General features: G+C 37.4%; 1 protein-coding gene across 4 annotated transcripts in view; it reads left to right on the forward strand.

Annotated features, from left to right (window-relative positions):
- The window catches only part of OSBPL8 (oxysterol binding protein like 8), a 95,035-nt gene that overhangs the window by 60,179 nt on the left and 21,458 nt on the right, over positions 1–13,398 (forward strand). For all 4 annotated transcript variants that reach the window (XM_051626265.1, XM_051626274.1, XM_051626291.1 and 1 more), the window contains 5 exons: positions 1,134–1,204; positions 5,830–5,910; positions 6,594–6,695; positions 7,902–8,105; positions 12,611–12,695. In XM_051626265.1, the coding sequence (XP_051482225.1) occupies positions 1,134–1,204; positions 5,830–5,910; positions 6,594–6,695; positions 7,902–8,105; positions 12,611–12,695 (543 nt within the window). The remainder of the gene's footprint in view (positions 1–1,133; positions 1,205–5,829; positions 5,911–6,593; positions 6,696–7,901; positions 8,106–12,610; positions 12,696–13,398) is intronic.

Here is a 13,398-nt window from a genome sequence, read left to right on the forward strand (position 1 = left end):
TCTGTTTTTGCAATTTATCTGCTGTTTTGGTGACCTCTGGTGGGCTAAAGCGCTAGGGTGCCACTGTCAGAGCCATGCAAGACTTTTTATCTGCGTGGGTTATTCCTGAAGTTCATGTATGGCTTCATATTTCCCTGCCTTCTATCTGGAGGGCATGCAAATGATGGCATTTTTATTTAGACAAATGCATTGCACAATTTGTTTTATTCTGGTTTATAAAAACTTTATCCTACCAACAATCTCTTCAAAGAAAATGGATCACTGAGATTTTTCTATCTCATAACCAGAGTAGATAATTTTTCCTTAAGATATACTGAGAACCTAATATCTTCTTCTGTGGCTGAGGGCAGCTGCACAGCAGCATCGATGCCAGTTGTGACCCCCCCCTTTCTCTTGTCACATGTATTCTGGCTACAGCCCTTGTCTTACTTTCCATTTTGGATCCTGAGAAAGTGTGGGGTTTATACTGAGTCACTCACAGAAGATGAATGTGGGATTTCAGAAAGCCTTGCAGTTACACTTCTGAACTATCAAGTTGAAAGTATAAATTCAAGGCTAATGTAAGCAATCCTTTTCATTTGCTTGCAAAAAAAACTGACTAGTGATCTTAATCAGTGTTTTAACTTCCACGTAGGCGGTATTTTAACACATTTCTAGCTAGAGAAATGAAGGAAGTCTTTATTTAGTGTTCCATTCTGCTTGCATGTGTGCAGAGAGGGGAGAATCTGAAAAGAAAAAGACAAAAATTTGCACAGACAGAGGTTGGAAGGGACCTCTGAGATCAGAGTCCAACCATCAGCACAAAAAAACCCAACCAATCAAACAAAACCAACCACACACACTCCACCAAAAACCACCATGTTTACAATTGGTCAGGTTATTGGATCAGGTGCAGCACCATCCAAATACAGTGGACTGTTCTCACCTCTTAGTGGGTATTAAATTAGTTCATATTGTAGTAGCTGATATGCTTTCAACTGTTGTGGTGGACTGAAATGTATATGTTGTTTGAAAATCCAATTTGCTTGCACTTTTTTTTTGGTAAACACAATTTGCAAATTTATTTCAAAGGTTAGCTCATATCAAATGGTATGTCTTCGAATCATTTGCAACAATGCTGTCTTTTCTTCAAGGTTTTGACAAAGGGAAGGATGATGCCTCACAAATCAAAGAGGATACAGGACATTCCATGTCAAAAAGCAAGGTAAGGAAAGCAGCCTCCTCATAGGACATAAAAATGTCAGTGTGCAAAGGACTCAAGTGCATTTTTAATTAAATGCAAATGTATTTAATTTTTGTTATAGATAATCTTGAAGATTACCCTTCAGACTCAGCAATGGTAAAGATTAAAGGGAATTTCTTAATATACTTGTCAGGGTGACATCACCTGAAAATCTACAGTTCAAATTAGTGAAAATGAAATGTGGAGTCTTCTCCTAGTCGTCTTAGGGTGGAATGTTGCATTGCCACATGTAAAGAAGATTGGAGGCTCTTTCTGTGGAACAAAATTTAAAATCCTTTTAAGCTGTAGATGAATGTGCTGTTCACTAAGATGTAGCAAAGCTTCTTATAAGAATGTTAAAGAAACTGTAATTGGAAAAGAGTTGGTTTAGTGGCTTAAACTGTCAGTGTAAAACATGGTTAAGTGTGATCTGTTGTCCTGTCTATTGCAAGGGCTTCTATACCTCAGAATTCAAGTATTAAGGCCTATTTTGTTGAGGCAATGATAGTGTAAAGGAAAGCTTGTTCAGTAGAATGCCAAACTTGATAAAATTGTTATGTATGTTTGTGCTTTCTGGTAGTCTTGATAATAGAAATTAAAAAGGCAGAAGCCAGGCAAATTCGTAATCATCATAGTGTAGTCCCAAGATGGAAAAGGCTCACTGAGATGCAATGAAAATAGAGAATGTCCAAAATGGAGTTGGGGATGGACACTGCAGTCACCAAAACCATAGCATCTTGGGGTGTTTAAACTTTAAAAAGGAAGAAAACGTGAAGTACCTGAGCAACCAAAATTACTCTTCTTATGTAGTGATCCCAGGTATTTTCTCTCCAGAGCTGTGTTTTCTTCTGATCTCAATTACTTGCAGTAGTTTGTCAACAGTAGCTTGCAGTAGCATTCTTATTCAGAATAAAATGTTGCTTTTCTGATGGTATTGAAATATTAGGCACATGGTGAGAGATATATAAAAAGTAATCATAGTAGCATAGAGGAAAATCAAGCATGGCTATCTCTTCCTTTCCCAAATATTTTTAAATTTGTAGGTTACAGTTATAGAAGCTATCAGTTTTAGGAGATTGCATAGGCTTCTCTGAATCAACCTTTATTTGTTGACCTATTGTAACTCTTAAAGTGTGTGAACATTTTGGTCAGCAAAAAAAGTGCTTGGTGTATCAATGTCCTGTATTTCTATCTAGTGATTTTTATGTATTTAGGATGTGGAATTATATGTGTCTTATAAATATTTATATGTGTCTTATAAAACAGATGTCTCTTTCTCTTCAAGACATTAAAGATTAAAGAGGAAAGGACTGTGTAGTCTGGAGTGGGAGGTTGTGTATGGTTTGATCACTGCTCTAAGTGATCTAAGTTCACTTGTTTTTCTTATTTAGGCATTGCTGCAGGATAGAGTTTAAAGGCTTTAAATTACCCAGCTGTGTGGATTTCTGTTTTCTGCTAGGACGTCCACTGTTTTTTAGAGGCAAATGTAGTAAGAGACAGTTGAACGGATTGTCGGGGTGCAGCCAGCGTGGGCTGCTCCGTATGGGAAGGTGAGGACCTGACCTTGAATACTGGTAGCTCCCAAGGGAGGTGGGGGAGATGCCTGCTTCTCACCACTTTCACACCCAGCTCTCTCCATAGCTCTGCTGCAAGGTCAGAACTGCAGTCTGTCGGAGCTGGCCCTGGACAGAGGCAGCCCCACCCCTAGGAGACTGCACTCCAGCTCCTGACAGATTTTTCTGTGGTATTTCATGTGTCAGAGCCTTAAAGAGAAATATTAAAGAGATACTGAAGGAAATCAAAGCAAGTTAAAGGTTATAAAGCATTTCCCCACTTAAATGGTGTCATCACAATTGCACTGGGATGAGCACGTTAGTTTCTGCAGCTGCTGCAGCAGTTCTGTGGTGTGCGGTGAAGCATTGCAAGCTGTTGGTGTATTGCATCTGACTTGGAGACACAAAACTTCGCATCATGCAGCTGTACTGCATCCTAGAGCCTCACTTGTCAGGCAGACCAAGGAAGCATACTTTATCATCCAGCTTCCTTCTGATCAAAATATTTATGTTGGTCCAGGAATATCTAACTCATGTTTGACTTGGAAATCAAGTTCATACTGCCTCTTATTTTGGATTTATTTCAGACTCTCTTAATCATTTGTCTTTGACTATCCAATTTGTTTTTCTCCTTATGTTTATTTTTCTTGCTTCTTGTCCTTTGTAAGTCCTTGGGTACTTGCTATTACTTCTGTTTGTGTCTTTCTGCTATTAAAGATGAGACCAAAATTCCTTCCTACTTCTAAAATATTTTTCTTCATACTTATTTTTGCAATTACTGTATGTGGGACTTTATAAGACTAGTAGTTCCTTTATAACTTGGAAATTAACTTCACACTAACAGAAGATGCTAACTGTCACAGCTGTGGAGATAAAGTAGCAGTCTCGGATCTGGCACCGAATGTACCGCACTAGGACTTGCAGTAGCTTTTCTTAAAATGTTTTCTTCTTTTAAATTTTTATCCCGTTCATTTTGTGTGGATGTAACACTGAGAAAGTTACTAGCTTAAAAATATCCGAACCACTGATCTGTCTCATAACCTGTTGGGCAGGTAAATGTGGGCCTTTATTCAGTATCATATTAATGAGCTTTGAAACTAAAATACTGAGAAGATGAGGTTTTGTAACCTGTGATACTTACTGGTTTGGAGCTTTTATTGCATGACCTTTAGATTGCACTAGCTTTCTGTTAGTGAGCAACTAGAATATTTATGAATGTTTTACTGAAGTTGCTCCATGATAGCTTGCATAACGAGTTCATTGCCTCTTCTTATGTGACAGTGATAAGCATTTTTCCCTCTTCTGTTATTACATTTAAAGTACTGTATTTCCTTTAACTTCTAGACAGAGGAATTAAATTTCAAGTTGTATGCATGTCTTAAAGCTAAAATTTAAGAGCTAGGAGCATATCTTTAATACAAAATGAAGAGGTTTCCTTCGTTTTTCCATGATGTATATGGAAGTTAGAGAATATTTACTTATTGTTGAAATGGTTTTGAGATAAAATTACATTTTGCCAGTTATTGCACATATTTTTGTCACTAAGTCGAGTCCTGTAAAGTCTGTTCTGAATTAAAGGCATCAAAGTAGGATCAAAGTTACATTGCTTTGTTCCACTTGTAAATCTTCAATTTTTTTATTTATTTGGTTTGAGCAACTTGTGTGCTCAGAAAAAGTTTTCAAGTACTTTGTTTTTATTTTTGCAGTAGGTTTTGTCAAAACTTGCATATTTTTTGACTGTCATTTTATAATATTCCAAAGTAGAAATTTGTTGAATAGACTTTGCATTGTAGTCTGAGATTTGAAATGAATAGTCAGAAATGTTGAACAGCTACAGAAGCAGTTCTCATAAACTGTCCTTGAATTTACACAGTTTAGGTTACACTGATTTTTTTTTTCTTCTTTTTCTTTCCCCTTCCCCCTTTTCTCTCCCCTTTTCTTTTCTCTCCCCTTTTCTCTCCCATTTTCATTTTCCTTTTCTGTTGTCTTTTTTTTGAACCCTTTTCTTTCTTTTTTTGACTAGGCAGGGACTTTGGGTCCATCAGGCTTATTTCAGTGCACAAAGAAATGCAACTCTTCATAATTTATCTGAAGTTTATATACAGTGGATACCTACTCAGTGTTCTCTGAGTTGCAAGAGTTGACATGCTCACTCTGTGTAGCTCTGTGACAGATGCATTTTCTTTTCCCCCCCTTTTTTTATTATTAAAAAAAAAAAAAAGAGCTTTGTATCCCAGGATGAATCTTCGGTGGCTCTAGTTCCCTTTCAACAGATGCCAAAAAATAAACTTTGAACCTTAGGAGCTACGGGGAGAGGCAGGAGGGAGAAATCATGTGGTGCTGAGGCAGCATATTGTCTTGCCATGAACAAGGGCTTGGATTTAATGAAAAAACCTGACTCTTGTTCCCCTGTCTATTGCCACTGTGATCTGAGCTCCTTGGAGATGATTTGCAAAAAGTAATCAGAGCATGGGATTGGGGAGGAAGGAGCAGAACGAGTGCCATTGGTGGTCAGTTGTACTCTGATAATTTATAGAGCACTGAATCCTAGACTGAAGAAGATATATTTTCCATGGGTCATGGGGTAAGTGCCTCTATAACAATCCATTCAGAGGAGCTGTCAAGATATGAATGAAAATGTTGCAATTTGTATGTCACTGGAACATGGGAATGAGTCATGTTTAAACATTAAGTTTCTCCTAAAACCTTCTCTCTCTGCTAAAATGCCTGACCAGTCAAGACAGCAACATACCAAGTACAAGCTGCGTTGGCTAAATATTTACTGTATACAGTTTAGCTTTTTCTGGAGGAATCTCAGCCTTCTTTCCCATAAAAATACAGAGTCTTTTATGAAAAAATACTCCATAAGTAGGAGGTTAATAGCTCACATTACAAGTTGTGATTTGTGGTTTTAAGTGAGAGGTACAGTAAAGAAGTGAATGGAAATTGGAAGCTTACAAACACAACTGTGCACTTGAAACACTTTCTAGAGTGCCTGCAACAGTAATATGTCTTTCATTGTAATTTATTTATTACACATTTTGTGAATTTCAGTCTGAATCCAAGCTTTTCAATGGCTCTGAGAAGGACATCTCTCTATCTTCAAGCAAGCTTACAAAAAAAGAATCTCTCAAGGTGAATTAATTTCCAAGTATCTCTTAATGGACTATAAGTTTTACCATATTCTCAAATGAGAAGACAGAAATGTAGTGATGAGACTTATATGAAATATTTAAGCATTGTGAGAAGCAGTGGTATTGAATCTCTTCAAATCTTATTGTACTGATACTTGAGTATGGGCTTCTGTAATAGAGTCTTTAAAATGGCTCAAGATTATAGAATAATACAGAAGACTTTAGGATAATGGAGGTTGGCAGGGACCTCGAGTCATCTACGTGCAATGAAATGACAAATTCTTGAAGTTATAACTCACTCATAGTACCTCTGTTTATTCTGCTGCCTTCTTCCTCCTCTGTTGTAGCAAGACCAAACTCCACTCTTTGGTAGATAATCAGGAGAAACATAACATTATTTGCCTCTAAAAGAGGGAGATACATTGCTGCAAATTTCTGCTGGAGAGAGAAAGTAATTGGTGGGTAAAGACTACTGATCAGATAATGTACCTGTAAATCTGACAACCATCAAATTGTTGTTCACACCTTGGAGTCAAATACTGTGTTTTAAAGCTACTTCTCTGTGTCTGTATTACAATTGAATTTAGCGAGTTTTTTCTCAGCTTGTATTAATAGATGTCTTTTTGTGCTCCTATTACTGGTTGATGGCTGTGGCATTTTAAATATTTTTATTATTATTTACAGGTTCAAAAGAAAAATTACAGAGAAGAAAAGAAGAGAGCTACAAAAGAATTGCTTAGCACTATCACTGATCCATCAGTTATTGTTATGGCCGACTGGTTGAAGGTCAGAATCCAAGTGTGAAACCTGAGTTGAAGATGTAGCAGCTGTTCTCTGCCTTCTGACCAGATTAGAAAAGGCTCAATCTTTTACTTGTTGTTAATGTTTTTCTGCAAGCACAGCAGTTGCTAAGTGCAGTCCAGGGTCTCTGTGCTCACATCCTGGGGGAATAATAGAGGAACATAGCTCCCACTTCAGTCACCATAGCCACATGCATCTTGTCTGTATAGCCATTAACTTCAGATGAGTTTGGTTTATGATTATTGTTTATACTTTGTATTTTACACTTTGAATTAAAGCTTTGTTACATCTGTAACAATAGTGAAAGTGGTTCAATCATACTAGATATTTGAATAGAGATTTCTGTGTGTATTAATTTCTGGTAATTTTCCTTTCCTCTTTTAAGAATTAACTGTCCTCTAATACTGGTACAAAAGGTGAGGAATTAGTTTTTCCATGGTAGCAGTCAGTGTCATCAACAGTAGTGCAGTTTATATATTTGTATATAATTCCTTAAATTTATATATACATCCCTTCAAAATTGTACAAGAAAAAAGATCTGTTACCAATTTTTATAGTTAGCTCCAAACAATAGTTTGTCTGGAAGAGTTTCTCCAGTGCTTGCAAAAATCATTGTAAATAGGCTAAAACCTTGCTCAGAGGTCAAGTTGGCATTCAGTCCTACTGACACATAAGTAGGGTTAACAGAATTAATGCAAGCAGTCTAATCAGATGTGTAAATTCAGGGATCTTATATTGCACGTATGGGTTGAAGCCAACAGTGTTATAAGAGGTTTCATTTAGGAAGTTTTAAGTGTATCTGAGTTATTTTGTAAATATCCTGTTTTTCTTACCTGAGGTCTGCCCTGTTTTTAGAGGATCTCTGTTTCCAAAGATTATCCTGTCTTCATGCTAGTGATAAAATATGTTCCTGATAGTAAAATTAATGAAGTTTCCAGATTAATTGCCATACTTCACAAATCTGGATCTGTGCGTACCCATTTGTATTAATCAAAAAAGAATAGAAGAGTGCGCATTGAAATTGTACCTTGGTATTGGCTTTGATAAGCCTGGGTAAACTTTTAATAGACCTGATAAACTTGGCTTGAAATAAAACCTAATAAATAATTTCATTTTACTTTTCATTTTGTTAAGGGAAATGAGTTTGGTATTAGCTTCACTGAGCTGTAACTGTAACTATTTCTCTTTTAGATTCGGGGTACCTTGAAAAGCTGGACCAAACTGTGGTGTGTACTGAAACCAGGAGTGTTGCTTGTTTACAAAACCCCAAAAAATGGCCAGTGGGTAGGAACAGTGCTCCTGAACGCTTGTGAACTCATTGAGAGGCCTTCTAAAAAAGATGGCTTTTGCTTCAAACTCTTTCATCCTTTGGAGCAGTCCATATGGGCTATAAAGGTTAGTAGCAGCATGTATGGTTCTTAACAGATGACCAGCATTAGCCAGCTATGAATAAAGACAACCTTAATTAAAAGCTGAATGGCATTTTCTGTTATAACTTAGATGGTTTGTTCATGCTGAATATAAGCCTTCAACATCTAGTCCTCCTCATCACAAAAAGTATTTGATTTATGCTGCTCTATATATTCCAGTAGCTTCAGAAGTGTGGTGTATGGACAGATGCCATTAAAGAAGTTAATGCCATCACTGGCAATCATGTAAATGGAAGGAATGAGTCTATAATGTTGTTTTTTACATCAGTCAAATCTGAGAAATTAAGGAGGGAAGTGATTGGCCAAAATGGAACAGTTGAAATGTGTTACAAACATTTCTTGCCTTCCAGCACTATATTAACACAATAAAATGTCACCCTCACTCAATTTGTTTGTAGAAGTAAACATTCAAATCACTTCCTTGTTTAATAATAGCTTATATTGCAACATGTTAGCCAAGTGTATTTTTTTTTCTGAAAAGATAAATATTTTCCTTCAGTTCTGGTGTCTTATTTACTTAGTCATACATGGCATAATATTGTGAGCAGCTCTTATCTGTAAGCATTGAAAAGCACCATGTGTTCTGCACAGTGAAGGTTTATTTCAGTTTCTCCTAAGAATCTCTAATGTTTGCTATTACTCATTGTTTATACACAAACGATTGTAGTCTGTGTTTTGTGTTTGCATATGGAGAGGTGTGGAAGCACAGCACAAGTGAACTTACCTCCTGAAATGTCATCTTGCTTTAGATGAAATTACTGTACATTATCAGGGCCCTTGTCATAACAAATTATGCAACATACGTCTTAAGATACTTAGTAATTTGAGATTGTATCTTCTGGAACTGAAATTTATATAGATGGGCTGCCACATCTGTAGAATGTGCTGCATTGATTTTGTTAGTTGTCTCAGACTAGGAAGTCAGTCAACTAGTATAAATCCTGATGTTTGTGGTCTTTCTGAATTACCTTTATCAGTGTTATCTAAATTTACCAAAACTTAGATAAAATCTTTTGTGATTTCTTTTGAACAATTTTATTTTAATATTGCTTAGAAGGAGTTCACTAAATAGTGGTGATCTCACATTTGCAGAACACAAACTTCATATCCTTTTTCAAAGCTATAGGGTTTGGTGTTGATGTGACTTAATTATATACGATCTTGTATACATACAGTGCAAAGTGGTGGCCTGTCTGCAGGAGATCACAAATCAGTCTTATATTTCTTTATTGCTTGGCAATGAGAAATGGATTTGTTTGTTTTTTTAACTAGATATTTAGAATTTAGAGGACATGCCCCACCAGATTTTTACTTTTTTAAGGTAGGTCAAATTTTGAACCTGACCAAGTTGATATTGTCCATTTTAAATGTGCTGAGAGCTGGAGTGGCATTTGTTCATTTTGGTATGGCTATTTGCAGTTGAGAATTACTGGATTTAAATAGATGAAAGGCCCTGAAGTTTGAAACCTTTTTCTGCCTTGTTTACCCAGTCAATCATCATGTCCTAGTTACAGAGTTATTCTCATGAGGCAAACTCTCATGAGCGTAGCAGCGATTCACTGATGTACGAGAACGAGCCTGAAGTCTAAGGCAAAATGAACCTTGTTTGCAGTCAGTGCAGGAAGATGACATTGCAAGAAACACTTACACAGGTGCAAGTACTGCAGGAGATTTTCTCACTTGAACACACTTCCCACAGTGTGTCCTTCTGGCAGACTGCACGTTCTCTTCTGCAGTAGTTTGTGGCCAGTCCCTTCACACGCTCCCTTAAGCCTGTTGCTGTGGTCTTTGATGTTCCTCCTGAACTCTCAGGTACCTTGTTCTGTCTTTCTCATGTGCCCAGTTCTGATACCATTTCAGTTTTCTGAAACTAATAACTAGAAAAGTTACTGCAAGTAATTTTTAATGAATAAATTTAGTCATATCTGACTGCTTGTCAGTTTTCATTGCTTTCTCTTGAGTGTTCATGGCATTTGAGTTTTATTGGCATGAACATTCTGTAGGAAGTAAGCTTCAAGGTTTTTTTTAATCTAGTGGAATTTTTAACTTACCCCTCACCTTGTTTGGAGTGGTTGTACCATCTTTCTGTCAGGAACAGAGACAGTTCAAATAAAGTCACCGAACAAATGGAAAATAACGTCTGCCTGGTACAGAACACTAACATACTAAAATTTTATTTTGAAACCATAATGGGTGGTATCAAAGAAAAATGTCCAGTGCTTTTGGAACAGTAATCAATTAGAGGAAATCAAGATCTGCAAGCAGTTATTCCAAAATAAGTCAGCCTACTTAAATTTTCACTGCAAATTATTTGTTCGGTTTTAATTAATGTATTGTTAAAGCACCTAGGGTAGTAAAGCTTTCTTGCATTAAAGAAAAAAACAAAACAAGCCAAACACCAACACCACGCTTCATCTCTGAATTGTAGTTGTTTGGTACAGAGCAAGCAGTGTACCCTGCATAGTCCCACTGTAAAGCCCTAGAGAGGAGAGATCTCAGTGGCAGAGTGCCCTTGGTCTGTGTCCTGTGACCTGAGGATTTTGAGGATGGTTGAGGCCTTTGCATGGTGCTGGTGCACCCACAGCACCACGGTCCCCATGGTGCAGCACCCACCACCTTTTCCATCCCTGGCACTGTTCCTGGGTGATCTCCCCTCCCCAGGGGCCCATGAAAACAAGATCTCTTTCCTGCCCATCTGCCCTCAGGGTGGGGAGTGCTCATGCATGGGGTTGTCGCTCCTGGTTCTCATAACTCCCTAACTCCTAATCCCCATGTTGCTTCACCAAAGACTTCTTGTAGGTGCACCAGAGGGGAACTGAGGTTTGGAATCTCGTTCCTAACACCAAAGTTGCTGTTACTCCATACTGACTATTTGGGAGTTTCTGAACATCATTTACACCAGCACTAGCTTGCCTGTATTGGTATTTAAGTGCCACCAAGACTCCTTGTTACTTGCCTCTTGCCCTCAGAAACGTTCTGGCTGTTTCATTTGCTTGCTTCTAAAATATCTGCCTTTATCTGCTTTTGCTAAATACTTCTGCTGGCTTTCCGATTCCCTCTTCTAAGTCTTGGACTGCCTTTTCATTAGTCTCCTACCTGGGGGAAATCAGTCCAAACCAAAACATGTTAACTCATCAGTTAGGCAGGCTTAACCCAGCTTTCAATGACAGCTTCAAGTATGTTTAATACAGCCCTCTTTGCCTACCGGTTGTCTTAAAGTTGTCTTGAAGGGACTTTAAAATAACTGTTCAGCATTGTATTCCAAAATGAAGTTTGACAGAAATTGAAAGGTCTTTTGGATTATTATTTTTTTCTTTTAATTTGGAATGTGAGGTATTTCATAATGAAAACTAAACTTTGCATTTGACATCCTTTGTGTGTCTTTTAGTTGAACATATCATCAGTGTCCTGCTGATACCCTTTATAGAAAGACTTAAGCATCTAAATGTCTTTTATGGACCCAGTCATAATATTTTTTAATTTTTTTTCTTATTTAAATTCTAAGCCTAGAGTTAGGCACCTAAATATCGTGTGCAATTGACTACTGGATAGATAGAGAGGTTGAAGGGGTAGGAGGGAGAGACAAAGGATGAGTGGGTTCCCATAGCAATACATAGTGTTTGGGTGGGAGGAGTTATTTCTATTTTATTTACAATAAATTAACTCATCAGTCTTCTGAAGACAAACAAAAATCCAGCTGTTCTGGAACATAGGATGCTGCTGAGACACCAAATGCATTGTCATGGAAAATGAGCATGAAGTGGATCGCTGAAGAGGGCCTCTGGTTCTCTGCAGGGGTTTTGCTTGCCCCTCTGTCTCCCTGTGCTGTGAACTGTAGCATCCCTGTAGAATTGAGAGGAACCTTTGGTGTCCTGGACTGCAGGGGCAAAAGCCAATTGCTGGACAAATGTGCCTTCTACTAGGCAGCATTTGTTGTAAATCAACTCTCTCGAACCATCTCACAGACATGTCTCTTGTTTTGCTTGCTTGCTTTCAGTTTTACCTCTTCAGCTGAAATATGGAGATGAAGAGAAATTGCTTGTGCTTGTGATCTCTCTACATCCATCTGCAGGAATCCCCAGTCAGTGAGGGTGACTCCCCCATGGCATTTCTTTGGATGCTTTTGTCACCTTGCTATAAGTAAAATCAGCAGGGCATTTCCAAGTTACTATGCTGAGTCTGATTTACAAAAAATCCCCAGCAAACATCAAAAATAATTTGAATCCCAAAGACCGTTCTTTTTAAAGTGGGGTTGGATTGTTGAATTGGGAACTATACTTAGAATGACCTCTTTGAAGAAGAAATCCAGTAAAAGAGGGCTGTCCATCTTTCCATTCATGTCTTCATTAGATGTTGCTAAGTGACAGTAAATAGCCCTGCAGTGTGTCAGCTTTTTATTGCACTGAATGATAAAAACTGTAAAGCTGAAATAAAATATCTGATGCTTTTTCTTGTTTTATGTATTTCAAGGGTCCCAAAGGCGAAGCAGTTGGTTCTATAACTCAGCCATTGCCCAGCAGTTACTTGATCATCCGAGCTGCTTCAGAATCAGATGGTAAGTAGATATTTAAGTGTTCTTCTACAGTGACAGCAGTTAGTTATTAGAAAGAGATGGCTTTATTTGTCTTGCCATGTCTATTACAGCACTGTAATTGCAGTTTAATAATTGTTAAGTTTCCCACTTTGTGCATTCAGTTGTCTTAGTACTTGTAGTTTTTCATGGTTATTAAAGGAAAATTTTGACCTGAAGAAGCTGTCATTGAACTCCTTGAAGTTGCCCTACATAGGCTGGGTAGAGGAATGGGTAAGGTTTATTTCAGATTCAACTATATTAGTGTATATCTGTATCCTCAAGCTAGTGCTTTTCTAAAGTGCTAATGTCAACATTCTTTCTAATGAAGGAATTTCTTATTATAAATTGCAGCAGCAGCACAGAGTTCTAGTAGTAAACATTCCCTCAAAGTACAGGTTTGTAACAGCCGTCATCACTGGGAAGTTAGTGGTCATTATCAGTGCAACCATCTTCAAAGGTTACAACATGGAAACAAAATTTAAGACAGTTATATAACCTTTATAGCAGCGTCCTTCCTTCTACTGGTTAATTAATCATATCCCTGCAGACTTTAAAAATAGGACTCTGAAAAATGCATTAGATACATGGAAACGAAGAAGTAAGAAGCAGAAAAAACACTCAAATTTCAGTTACTTTTTGAAAAAAAAATTAAAAATTGCTATTCTATAATGAAATGTCATTTATA

The sequence above is a fragment of the Apus apus genome, chromosome 1 (assembly GCF_020740795.1).
Source record: "Apus apus isolate bApuApu2 chromosome 1, bApuApu2.pri.cur, whole genome shotgun sequence".
NCBI lineage: Eukaryota > Metazoa > Chordata > Aves > Apodiformes > Apodidae > Apus > Apus apus.